Source organism: Parasteatoda tepidariorum, chromosome 4 (genome assembly GCF_982258835.1).
Source record: "Parasteatoda tepidariorum strain Cologne lab strain chromosome 4, Ptep-v5.0, whole genome shotgun sequence".
NCBI lineage: Eukaryota > Metazoa > Arthropoda > Arachnida > Araneae > Theridiidae > Parasteatoda > Parasteatoda tepidariorum.
This window is the reverse complement of record NC_141758.1, coordinates 88,501,770-88,516,190: the sequence shown is the minus strand read 5'-3', so window position 1 is coordinate 88,516,190 and position 14,421 is coordinate 88,501,770. Positions and strand designations below refer to the sequence as shown.

General features: G+C 27.8%; 2 protein-coding genes across 24 annotated transcripts in view; one reads left to right on the top strand and one right to left on the bottom strand.

Annotated features, from left to right (window-relative positions):
* Positions 1-89: 89 nt before the first annotated feature.
* On the top strand, positions 90-3,323 carry LOC107436657 (uncharacterized). Its single transcript, XM_016048445.4, has 2 exons — positions 90-270; positions 1,837-3,323. The coding sequence occupies exons 1-2, from the start codon at positions 136-138 to the stop codon at positions 3,163-3,165; spliced, it is 1,464 nt and encodes a 487-aa protein (XP_015903931.3). The 5' UTR covers positions 90-135; the 3' UTR covers positions 3,166-3,323.
* Positions 3,324-11,043: 7,720 nt separating this feature from the next.
* LOC107436654 (protein Gawky) overlaps positions 11,044-14,421 on the bottom strand; it is a 36,506-nt gene continuing 33,128 nt past the window's right edge. For 18 of the 23 annotated variants that reach the window (XM_016048433.4, XM_071182592.2, XM_016048435.5 and 15 more), the window contains one exon: positions 11,044-13,271. In XM_016048433.4, coding sequence (XP_015903919.2) covers positions 12,741-13,271 — 531 coding nt within the window. In that variant the 3' untranslated portion in view covers positions 11,044-12,740. The remainder of the gene's footprint in view (positions 13,272-14,421) is intronic. The other 5 variants (XM_016048440.5, XM_016048441.5, XM_071182602.2 and 2 more) reach the window with 1 other exon arrangement.

Sequence of the window (14,421 nt, the reverse complement as noted above, 5' to 3'; positions counted from 1 at the left end):
CAACTGCTATGGAGGGTTGTACACGTATTGATTAATGTAATTACGTAATTCTAGATCGTTCTTTCTCCTTCTCTCTCGTTCTAGAAACACCGGCACATTCTGGAAATTTCTTGACTCTTCTGTGCTTTAATAAAAATGAATTTTAGACGACAACCTTTTCAGTTCACTACGATAGATCCTGTGAAACGCCAAGCTGAACTTCAAAAGCGATTTGGATTACCTACAGCAAATAGTGAAATGTTTGTCGATTTCTTAAATCCAGGCATTATGGTAAGTTAAAATTGTGTAATAATTTTATCTAAGTCAGGGATCATACAATTTCTGTTTACTTGCTTTTCTTACTAGATTTTAGCAAAATGTTAACGTATAATTTACGAACTGGTTTATACATTAACTTAATGTCAAAATTATTTATATTAATGAATATATAAGCATTGATGTTTATTTAACGTTCTTTCTTGCTACTTCATAGTTGGACGTTTTGATAAAAAATTGAGTGCAATAATTTTTTCAATATTATTGTAGTTGAATTTCTCTGTAGATATGTGCTTCATTGAATGATCGAAATAAGTTTTTTTTTTTTAAATTTATAATTTGTAGCATAAAATTTTTTAGACTTGTAAAATTAGATTAATGCTTGTTCATCTGCTTGAAGTGAGCTACCAATTAATTGCCTGTATTAAAATTATAGGGTTTAAAATTTAAAGGTATAGTAATTTTTCAAAAATTTAATGCTTGTGATCTCAATATTTTGAAATGATAGTGAGAACATTAGGTTCACTTATTTCTAAAGAACACCAAATTTTTAATAATTTAAAAATAGTATGACGCAACATGAAGTTTCATTAAGGTAATAATCTGAGTAATTGTCAGGTAAATTGTTTTGCCGTAGTTATGATAATATCCCCAAATTGGGAGCTACTTCTGTAATTTGCCATTATCAAATATTTAATGAGATTCACTATACTGCTCAGTTATTATTCATTATTTTGGAGATCTGTAAACAATGCTAACAATTAAAATTTAATTTTAAAGTATAATAGGAGCGTCTTTCTGTATTGTGATTTGTTGCTTAAACTGCAATTGCCAAGGAGCCAAGAGGATTTTAAACTTTAAATTTAAAAAAATAAAATAAGGACTGTTTGGTGGCGGCTATATAAATCTTCCGTAAAAAAGTTAGTTAATTTACATGTAATGCTTATTTTTTTCTAATGGGGGAGTTCCCTGACTTAAAATTTCACAAGCTCCTTCTAACTGTTCTAGCCCTTAAATTTAAATACTGTAAAAGAAAGAACGTTTTAATCTTAAGAGAAAGTTAGGGTATACAGTCATTCTTTTGTTGTTCTAAACAAACTATTTTGTGTTGTCAAAATTTTTTGAAAACGTGCATTTTAGTTCAGAATATTTACCAGTGTTGTATAGTTTTTACTACGCCTATTTCATCAAAATTAAAATTCATATAAAATGTATATTTTTAAATTGTGAATCTGGTGTATTTTAAGTCTGACAAGTGAACCTGATGCTGTAAATGTTTTTAAATTTCTAATAACTGTGAATTTTATTGTTCTTGGATATTTTAATGTCTTGAGAATAATAAATGTCTTGAGAAAATATTGATAAAGGAATAATTATTAAATATAAAAAGATATCACCTGGAAGCTATGTACTGGATCCTTCGAAAAGTCAGTTGAAATGTTTTTGAAATATTAAGTTAAAGATTTGACTTCTTTTTTTTAATCATGGTCCGAAAACTGTCTCTGGCCTCAATGAATTGTCATCGTGCTTAGCTTGTGATTGTGCCAGTGTTGAATCTCATATATATTTTGTTTTTTTTAGGGTTCTGGGGTTAAAAAGCCTTCACTTGGTGGCAGTCCGAGATTGCAGCATAGAGTGCCCATTTTCACTGAAAAAGCAGCGAAGGATAATTCTGAGCAGAATGTGGATGGTAATCATAAACCTAGAGTGAGAGTCATCCCAATTCAGGTGGAAGGCGTTGATGGTGGTAAACGTCATAGAACTTTTTCTGGTCCAGCTGGTATAAACAATGGAGATAAAGACATTTGTAAAGGAAAGCTTCAAGAGTCATTCCCACACCTAGATTCTTCTGAACTTGAAGAAAAGCCTAAGGGACCAAGTCAACCTAGAGTGTGTAACATTCCTATTCAGATAGAACCAAGAGAGGTGGAATCTAAAGTTGATTCAAATGCAGAACCTAGAGAAAAAGAGCCTAGTGTAAATCCAAGCCCAGCAGCACCCGAACCTGTAAAGAAATTAAAAGCAGAGCCGAATGGTTGTGCTGCAAGCAGTGGGACAAAAGAGGAACCTGGTAAGGCTGTTCCATTGAAACAGATAGAAGTTGTGCTTAATAAATTGAAACTGTATACAGAGGAAGTTGAGAAATTTTCAGGTACATCTAAAGATAAGCAGTATAGGTATCTTGATGAAATGCTTACGAGGTGTATGTTGGATTTGGATAATGTTGACACAATGGGACTTGATGAAATCCGTAAAGTGAGAAAAGAAGCTGTTAGACAAGTGCAACACTATGTTGATCTCCTAGACACTAAAGTCAATGAGCCTGTGGTGAAGATGGATAGTGATTCTTCTCTTGTTGACACTCTAATAGCAGATTCCGAAGATGAACAAATGGTTTGTGATGTTCCGACTGAAATCAAAGATGATACGAAAGACTCAAGTGTATCTAGTGACATGAATAAAACAAATATCACTGGTGATGTTGAGATGGCAGAAGAAAAAAGTTTGAGTGAATCTGCTCCTGAAGTTGCTGAGAGTATTTCCACCCAGGATTGTGAAAATGAAGAGATAGTGGATTGTCTTAAAACAGAAGATAAAAATATGTCCCCCATACATGCAACAGACTCTAACAAATCTGGTATTGTTATTGAGGAATTGGATGATGGAGCAGATGTTGGTACTTCAGAAATAGGTGGAAATGGGTCTGTTTGTGTTATATCAGACTCTCCTGAACTTGATGTTAAAGATACAATAATTGAAGAATGTGAATCTGAAGTAGTAATTGAAGAACTGGAGACAGATGAAAAAAACATTGAACATTCTATAAATGCTTGTGATAGTTCTAATACAAACATCTCCAAAGGAGTTACAAATTTGCAGAGAAATACGATAGATTCCAAAGAGCTATAGATAATGTCATACGAATAGAACTTTAACTAATTTTTTTTATATTTATCTGTAAATATGCACAATTGATTTCCTTATTTATCAAAGATATTGCAGTTTATTTTGTAAATATGATGTTGTAAATAGCTTACATCTGAAATAATAAACAAGATTTTTTTTAAGGTTGCTTTGAATGCTTAATTACACTTGTATTATTTTTTTATTAAATGTTTTTTACATATCTTTTGAATATCTTATACAATTTCAAAATCTTCTTGCATTGTTTAGGATAAGCTTTAATATTTACAATATTATGCTTAATATTTATTTTACCTTTAGTACATGCCATTTCATTACTGGTTCTAGTATATATATATTTTTTTTTAGAAAAGTTAAAGCCTAATTTATTGATTTGTCACTTTGTGCTGGATATTTTGAATCTTGAATTTTAATTAAATATGATTAAGTTCCAGTGAGATACATTAGGAATTAACTTATGAAGTAAAAAGAAACAGCTTGTATTAATTATTTCCTGGGAAACATGAATGAGATAAAGAAATGTTAACAATTCATTGATATTTATGCAGATTTAGTTATGAATAATTTAATGATTGAAAAGAATTTATGCTGGCAATTAATATAAACAGTTTAGAATATTAGATTGATAGATATAAGGAATTCACTTAGCAATATAATTTGAACCAGATTTTAGATGAAAGATAAAAATTTGTTAATATGTTTGCTTTGGGAAGAGATTTGTATTATCAGGATCAAATATTGAACAAGTTGTATTGAAATAAATTTTGTGGTAAGCATAGAAATTATAAATAAGGAAAGAAAAATTCACTTTAGATATGCAGTTGACTTTAGTGAGGAATTCTTTTTTATAGTTGCATTTGAGTGATTAAGAAGTTTGATGGTACATTAAACTTTTTTGTGAGATCCACTTGCCCCCACTTAATTAAAGAGTACCAATTTTATATTTAAAGTAGAAATTATAAAAAAGAACATTAATATTCTTTAAGAAAGATGAGTTCACTAAATTTCTCAAAAAATCTTTTTAAATTTACCTATTTTTTTTAAATTTAGTAATAAAGTTTAAATTTTTTCTTGTGCAAAAAATTTTAATTCAATTTCGTTACAAAAGTCTAATGACAATAAAAATTTATATTTTATGAAGAGCAGTGAATTCCAAGAAAAAATCGACTAACTTAAAGCACATTAATATTCTGATATGTCACCGATAGAATTTAAGTATTCTTTCACAACTGAGATAAAAATGAATCTTCTGTTGGAGAATAGTAGAATTTTTAACTTTAAATGAATTTTGCTTATAATTTTTTTTTAGAATATTTACATTTTTAATCCCTAAATGGAGCCACTTCTTCGAAGAATAATCTAAAAACTGCCTATTGTTCAAAGGGATAAGAAATACAGGAAAAGTCAAATCTCAGCAAATTATTGAGAATTTCTCTTTCGAATATTGGAAACCTGTTTTAAGAGGCTTCCCCCCCCCCCCCCAAAAAAAAGACTGATTTGGGGTCTATAAAACAGCCCTCAAATTAAAAAATAACACCTTGATGCTTGATCACGTATCATCAGAACTGAAACTTTTAGGACACTATGTTTCAAAGCTAGCTTTCAAGTCTTATTAACTATGTCCATTTGATTCGTTTTAAGCCTTTTGTATATTACAAAAATTGGGTCAGATTTTTTTTGTCTACATTTTATTTTCAAGTTTCTCTGTACGCTTTCTAAGGAATACTTGTAAGTATTCTTTAGAAATCTTAAATTCTAAAAAGACTGTCCTTAAATCTGTTGGATATGGTAAAAAAAGAAATTGAATCTAGACACAAATGAGACAAAAACTTTTTATCAGAGCTTTATTAAAGACACAACATTACAGAAAAGTGCCTTTGAAAACATTGTGCATTGCTGCCATCACCCTTTTAATCACTGTTGTTATATCAGAAACTAACTGCTGCGTTCTTCACAGTCACTTCTCATTGCAGCTTTTTACAACACCTCTTTATATAGAGTTATTTATTAATGGAGACATTGCAGTTCTCTTAAAATACATGAGCACAGTAGCTGATTAAGTCTCAGTTGATATTAATTCTTTAAAACATTTTTTTTTTTTTTTTTACACTTGGTTTCATTCTCTAATACTTTTCAAAGATATGAAGATTAAACCACTAATTTCACAGTTGAAAATACTTTTTTGTTTTAAGCTGTATCAATGGTCATTTAACAAGTCATGTTTTTCAAATGTAAAACACTTTGCATATACGAAATTTCATAAAATCTGTCACTGAACACAATATCATGATTTTTTATATGTTAAAAGTTTGTGAGATATAACAAATGTTATGGTAATTGATAGGAAAACAACATAGATCACATGCAACAATTTAACAATCAATGATGTTACCGACACTGTTTAACAAAATTTTCAGCTGGTTTCATAAAACACAAATAAATGACATTGTAATATAAGTAAATCACAGATCTATCAGCAAGTAAGTAAATAAGTTAATAAATTTCATTAAACAGCCAGTTAATCAGATCAGAAAATGTGTCCAAAGTCAGTTGAGGAATAGAGCTGGGTCTAAAATTTGAAATACCATTTTTTTTTAAACAGGAAAATAATACTTTAAATGTATTATTTTTATTAATAACAATATTTTATGTTAAATTTCAAATGTATGACAATTGTCAACAACAATGGCATTGCAATTATTAATAAATATCAAATATGATAAATCTGCATGAATTGTTAGTAACTAAAATATCTAGAGTAACAATAAAGATAATTATCGAAAATTATATTGCAGTGAGAGCTGATAAATTCTATTGAGGCAATATAAATCAGTTGGAAATGATAAAGGACAATATTGAAGTTCCAATATTACCGCTCAGCTCAAATTTAGTAATTAACTCATCAATTTAATTATTTCTCCACTGAATTTGGAAAAAGCTCTGATAAGCAATTTAAAATATATTTTTTGATAAAAATAATTTTTTTTTTTTAAAAAAAAAGCACATGGTAGTTTAGCAAAACTCACTCCATGATGGAGAAAAGTTTTTTTTTCACATAAATATTTTCATAAAAATATTTTTTTTCTGATATGTGCCCAAGTAGAAAAAATACTAATGGGAAAATAATGAATTATCTGAATTTCATTACAAAGAAGAGAAAAAAACTTACAAAAGAATTAAATTGAGAAAAAAAAGAGTTTTTTTAAATTAGTTTAATAAATAACAATTTATAGAAAAAAAAATAACAATGAAATAACTTTTTACTTACTTGTTAGCAATTTTAAATATGTAAGTGAGTAATATTACAAGAACAAGATTCATAAATATTATCTTATCAACAAGGATGTATAGAAAAAAAGTAATGATTAGAATACAACATATTTTTAGTGCTGAAAAAAGAGCAAGGTATCTATTGATACAAAGATATGACTAGAATAAACCGTTCCCAAGTCAAAACACATATTCTTTGAATGACTTAAAAACATGACTAGGATAAAAACATAATTTGAGGAACAAAATGATTTCGGAAAGTATAAAAAGTATTTTAATAAAAAGACTATTGAGCAGTTATTACTCAGATGTATGTATGTATGCAACACTAAGATGTGATTGTCAAATGTAATAATATCGGCATTTATTTATTGTTTTAAAAAGATAAAAATATGCTTTCATAGTTCTTTTAATTCTGATAAACAAAAATTTATAACTTCTTAGAAACTGTAATCCTCTTGATATATTGATTTTAAATATGCTTTGAATATATTAACTAACTATTTTGCATTTAACAGATTGCAGAGAGTGGATATGTCATAGGCTAATTGAAATTTCTGGCTCTTTGCAAACAGCTGCAGGCATTTTACAATGTACCAGGTTAATTGGAAAAACCTCAAATATTTAACAATCAGTTTATTGCAGTGAGCCTGCAGACCTTTAAGCTAATTATAAAATAGATAATTTGTGGTTCAATTATCCTTATTTATTTGCAATAAGCTGTGAGTGCGTATTAGAAATAGCCTTAATAAAAGGTTTCTTGTAATAAGCCCACCAAAATTTAAGAGTGAATAATTTTCTATGCACTATTTAATTAGCTAAAAAGCATATAACCTAGTAATTAGAATAAACCTCATCAACTTTACTATCTTGAAAGCAAACCACAATTAATAAGTTTGTTGAATATTATTTCTAGGGCTAATTTTTATTTAAGTATTAGTATTTAAAAATTATTTTAAAACATTAAAATTTATTTGTTTCAGATAGATACTACAGAGTTTAGGAGGCAACTTTATTGATATTTGAAATGACCTGTATAACACAAGATTTTAAACAATGCAAAGCCTCAAGTTTCAAGGTTTGTGTTATCAAGATCTTTAGCCGTAAGACTAAAAATTATTAAGCAGATTAAGAAAGATTGATGACTTCTGCCATTGACTTAACATATTACAATGCTGGATTTTTCAGATAGCCTATGACAAATATAAAATCAGAAAAATTTAAAGAAGCTGATTTTTTTCATTAATATGTTAAAACTAGCAAGCGGATTTAATTACCTGAAAAAACTGACAATGAGTTTTGTTCATAATAATTATGAATGATATGTGATTAATAAATATGCCATATTTTCAAATGTTGTCAGATATATTTGTTCAGATTTCAGTTTCGGTTAGATTTATTTTACAAGTGCATTAAAATGGTATTTGTTTCCATAAAACAGAATATCTCAATCAAAAATATTTTGAAAGATTATCAAGAACTTTATAAGTTTTGGTTTCATATATCTACAATATAAATGCAAGCTCAGCAAGTTTATGGAAAGACTAGTAATTTATTTAATTAAAAAAAAAAGAAAAAAAGATCAAAATTCACTTCATGTTTTATAGAGATAAGAGGGGTCATACGTCAACAGTAAAACCTGTAGGAACTTTTCAAGACAAAAACGGCATATTTTTTCATTGGTAACTGTAACACAAGTTAAAATCTATTTTCACTATATGAATGAGAAACTCTTGTAATAGAAATAAAAAAAAATTGTGAAAGGCGTATCACACAGAAAATAACACTAAAATGAAATATATTCCACATTTACAAGTGATAATATCGTAATGATAGAGAAAGAAAAACTAACAATTTAACCCAGGCATGAGATTCTTCTGCTTCTTAATTTTCCTTTTTTAAATATTTTTTGTTCTTACGTCTAATTTTTTTTCCAAATTTTAATAGATTGATAATGAATTCAATTTGGCAATTTGTAATTTTCTTATGTGGCTTATTAAGGGGTCATTCAATAATTAATTTTTTAAAAATTACATGTTATGACAATTGAACTTATTTTATGGTCGGTTGCTATTTAAATATTCTCTACCCAAATCTATGTTGTTTAAAACTTTAATTACATTAATATTTTATTTTTCTAGATTAATTCAATCTTATAATAAAAAAACTTTATGATGTTTGAACTTTATCATCCACTTACTGTCCCATTCATTCATTAAAAAAAAATTATTCATTTAGTTAAAAATTTATTAAACTTGTTTAAGAATTATATAGCGGTGAATTTTTGACTTTTCACCCCATGAAGTAGTATGTAAACAGAAATACTGTAGTTTCAACTTACTGCACACAAATTATTTTTCAAACACAATGAGCAAGTTTCGTAACCTAGAGCTAGCGGAACTCAGAATCGTTATTGTAGTTAACACCAGTGCCATAAGTTAAAAAAAGTTCAATCAGTTTCATTTTTAGGTAAGAGAGAAGAGATATTCCATCCTTTTTTCTTTTAATTTTTTAACAAGTGAATCAGCATAAAATAAATCACTTTAATAACAAACATTTACTTGTAATAGAAAATTTTTTGTAACACTATGCCCACTATATTTTTTTATTGTAACTTAATGTAAGAAATAAAAAGTGAAATTCAGAATCTGATTGGTGCAATTTAGACTGACCAGTAAGAATTAACAAGATTCAGCAAGAATGCATCCCATGTTTCCAAAAATACCAAAATCAAATATTAGTATTTTTTAAGTTTTAATATTTTCTGTTATAGTTTGTTCGTTTAAAAAAATATTTGAAACACTTTAAAAAAATATTTGTTATTATAATTTAAATATTGTTTTTAATTAAAGAATTATGTCACATAAAAACAATCTGGATAATTTAAAAAAGGGTAATCAAAATATTTTATAAGTTGGAACATGTCAAAGCCCATTCCAATAGCTCCATGTCACTAAACATTCTTTAAAATTTAATTTTAGGTCCTTTTTTATTATTTCAATCTCATGCCTGTTAACCAGATGAAGATTAGATCTTACTAAAAAAACTCTTTAATATGACACAACCGCAACAAGAAGTGTTGAGAAACTTCACAGCCGCTTTTCAAAATATACTTGAAAATGTTTCCAAGTTCTTATGATAACCAGTATCAATTGCTTTTTATATACAAAAATCTATAATCAGCTTTAACTTATTCAGCAGTACACAGATTTCATCAATGCAATGGCAACACGAATATATATCCAAAACATCAAGCTCTTTATCATTAGTGCATTATTAAACTAGATCAAAAATACACTTGACTCTACAAACATTCCAAGGATTTTAACAACTTAAAACACAGTTTATATAATATAAAGGGGAGGGGGAGGAAAAACACTGAAGTACTTTATTTTACACTAGAGCATCACAAAAAGTGACCATTAACAGGTCTTTATAATAATCCCAGATCAATAAAATTGTGTCCATGCACAAAACATTTTAAAAATAAAAGATATCTTTCTTCATTCTGCACACAAAAAGACGTAACTCTAGCACCATTCTTTAATAAAAACTAATTAAGCTGCATAGTACACTACAAAATATGTTGAAATCTATTTTTTTCAGCAGAATCAAAAGAAAAGAAACTGTTACGGTAGAGATATGAAGACTGGACTGTAAAAATGCATAATTTTTAATTTTAACTATAATTATTTTTCCGGTAAAATAAGATTAACAGAATAAAATTTAATAGAAGGATTGATTTATTGATTACGATCTTTTGTTCATATTAAGTATTTTCCAGAATAAACAAATTTTCAAAAAGATTTTGGAAAGTTATAAATAAATTTAATGATCCAACATTGCTATAAATTTATTAATATTAAGTTGTTTTTTCCTTATCCAGTTTGTCATATCTCCCTTTGAAATACTTACTCAATTTGTATGACCATACACAGTAGAAATATAATAAAATGTAAAAAAAAAAAAATAATAATTATACACATTTGGAATGAGAAGAAAATAGGAATTACTAATAAAAGGAGTGTAATTATAAAAAAAAAAAAGAAGAAAAAAAATTTAAATCAGATTTATAATACAAAACAGGAAAACACAAATTAATAAATGAAATAGTCTCTCAAACCGCTAAGCACAACATATTAAACCTTACAGTTACAGTTTAATTATAGCATTTTACAGGCCTTTATTATATATATATATATATTTACATCACTGGAATGAACATTCAGATCTCTTGTTGATTTGCTTTGTACTTTATACAGCTTTTGTAACTTTTAACATGAAACTTATCTCCTGATTACTTTCACACAATTTTCAGCCAAGCAAAACAAGATTGAAATAAATAAATTTGGTAGAAGATCAAGGGTAACTAAGAGTTGTCTAAGAGTAGAAGAGATAGGCTAACTATTTTAGACCTAAGGCACATGTTTACCTATATATCTTCCACAAATAAAAAATGTCAAGGCTTAGAAAATTAAAAGAATTCAAGATATCAGAATATGTGTGAACCTTATCTGATTAAAAAATAAATATAATAAAAAGGGGATTGATATTGGAATAATAAAGTTGGCAAGTTGAAAAGACAATACAGAATTTTTTTTTCTTTTTTCAAAAATTAGTTTATTCCATATCATAAAAAGAAAAATCTCCTTAAAACATGAAGAAGTTAAAGTTCTAATTCCATTTTTTAAAATATTAAAGAAAATAATTGTTACACTTTATTTAAATTACAGTACAGAACCCGTTATCCGAAAATCAGAAAACCAGAACGAAATTCGATAAATTTTCCCGCCATTTTCAAACAAAAAAATTTTTTTCCTCATGAGATTTTAGGATTTTTCTTTCTTTTTTGAAAGATGTTTACCTTACCATCATTTTGGAAATAATCATTAGTGTATTACTTCATCGTTTTTTCTTCTTTTTAAGATTATTTCTAAAATTTTTTTTTAGTTGGGTTTAACAATAAAAAAAAAACGGCTTTTTGTACTGATTCAGAAAACCGGAAAAATCAGTTATCCGGAATAGCGATGGTCCCGATCGTTTCGGATAATCGGTTCTCTACTGTATTTAAAAAAATCTATAAAATCATTTTTAAAAAATGTATTTTTTAAATACATTATGGCACGTGTATAAATGTTGTGTTTATAAAGGAGTTAAAAGAACTTCATATTTTATTGTTGTGTTGTTTTTTTTTCTGAATAATTTTGTTCATGTCAATGAAAAATTTAAATAACTATTGAAATTTGTTTTTAATCGCACTCATTTTGATCACAAAGCATTACAAGCATATATTTACAAATATAACAAACTCATAAATCAATTTTGACAAAAGTTTAAACACAACTAAAGCTAAAAGGTCACAGTTAAACATAATACTACTCAGGCAATATTTTAGCTCAAATTCAACAACAAAAACAACTGGAAAAAAACAAACAAACAATGTACTCTCCTTGCACATCAAAAAGGAATAACAAGTCAATATCACCAATAAAATAATTATTACTGAGAGTTTTAAATAACCTAAAGTTTCTTAATGCATCAATCTTGCAATGTAACAAAACATAGTCGAACAATAACGAGTATAATTAAATGAATCTAGTTTAAATGCGATCTACAAGATATAAGCAAATTAAACATTGACTGTGCACAATGAGGTTTTCTCTCATATTTGGCATTTGTAAAAGTATCTATGAAATTATATTTACATGTTCTACATTTTTTTTTATATAATTATTCATATATATATATTTCTATTTTATACACAAACAGATTTTCCTGGCACCAAAAATACTAGACAAAATGTATTCACAACACACACATTACACCAATATTCATCTACAAGTGAGAATATTAACTGAGCATTTTCAGGAGCGTTAAATATATTATTGGGGAAGGCAGAACAAATTTAAAAGTAAAAAATTTTTTTCATGAATTTATCACATAATCAAAAACTTTGCGTTCATGAACGGACTACAGTTTCTCAGTTTTTATAAGTAGAGTGTTTTTAAAACAGTAAATATTCAATATCACACAATTTTTTTTTTTCCTCCTTCATTTCCACTACAAAAATGTTCAGTGGACACAGTTGCATTGAAAAATCTCAATTTTCGGCAATGGTCGGAAAAATACTGCAAAAGAACACACATTTTTCCTATATATAAGATAAAACTATTTTGGAAATTAAATATAGTTTAGTCTCTCCATGATGGGGGCATAGGCTATAATTTCTCAAAACTACTTTCATATTAGCCCCATAAAAATCACAAAATTCGATGGACAGATCATGAGTATCAGATTGTTTCGCTACCTCCGAGGAGGTCACCGGGTAGGAAAGAATTTAATGATGATGGAATACACTGATCGTGTTCAGTAGCTGACGATTGCATGGCCCACAAGCTATTGCCAGACCCAGAAAATGACCATAAATTAGAACTTTGTAAATTGAGACTTGTGCTATTCCAGTTGTTGGAAGAAGCTTTACCTGACGCAACACTACTGCTCGCAGCAGAGCTAGAGTTAGTGGGATAACTGGTTCCTGAAGTAAAGCTCGATTCAGAATTCCCACTTCCAGATGGCCATGATACGTTTGAGGACACTTGACCACTGGCAAGCTGAAGGTATTGCTTGACTTCCATTTCGGTAGGAATGTCAACAAGAATGGTGGTATTGCTAAGAACACAATTGTTCAAAGCAGAGCGAGCTTTCTCAGTCTCTTCCCTAGTTGAGTAACGAACAAGAGCAATACCATGATTAAGAAGCAAATGGAATAACTGTAATGGGCCATGTTGCAAACACAAGGTTTTTAAAGTGGATCCATCAATCTAAGAAAAGAAAATACATCAATTTGGTTTATGCACTCCAGATAAAAAATATATACATAGATATATTTTTTTTATATTCTATCATTCTTAAATATTATCTATAATAAATATTGAATCCAACTTCACTTATTTAAAAGATAGTTTATGATTTTCAATGATTCAACATTATAACGTAACATTACAATATTAAATATTTTTTATTATTTATAAGCAAATATGCATAAATACATATAATTAAAATTTAGACAGATTGTTCTTTTACACGTATTATGACTCTTTTTTATATCTGATAATTACTAGAATAATCAGTGAGACGAAAATATTTGTTGTAGCACCTCATTTACCCCAAGACCTGACTACTCTTTGGTTTTTGGAAACAGTTTTAAGAACAATTTTTACCTAGTCTATAAAAAACACCTCCAAATATTTTTGATCTTTATGAAGTCAAGAATTTTGTGCTAAGATGAGAGAATAATAATCCTTTAACATAAAATGCTCGTCATCATGTGCCAGAGCTTTGGTTTTATCTAAACTACATGCCTGAAAATATTTTAATAAAATTAGATGTGAAAAAACTGGTTTTGCTTCCTGTTTTAAGATTATAGTCTTAAAGATGCATCTCTTAAAAATAGTGAGTCAGAACTAAATTTGATCCTAACGTAGCGTAGCTTCGAACAAATTCTCTGTTACCCTTAAAAGTTTTATACAGGGGGTAATTGTGATTTAAATGGAAAAATCCTGAAAATTTTAAGAGCAAAAAATTGACATCAATTTATATACCATACATGTTTTGTATTTAACATACTCTTTTGAAATAAGATTTATAATTAAATTACCTAACAATAAAGAATATAACACCTTTATAGTAACTAATTTAAGAAAAATCTTAGTTCTTACAAAAATTTCGATGCTTGATTTTTGAAACTGCGTGAATATGAATTGTGATATTGAAATTTAAAATTGCGTAAATATGAATCGCGATATTAGATTTTAAAAACATGTGAATATTAATCGCAATGCATAGTTTTTAAATCACACAAAAATATGAAAATCGATGCTTGATATTGCAAACACGTGAATACAAATCACAATATTGAACTTTGAAAACTAGTGAATCTGAATTCTGACATTGGATTGTAAATTCACGTAA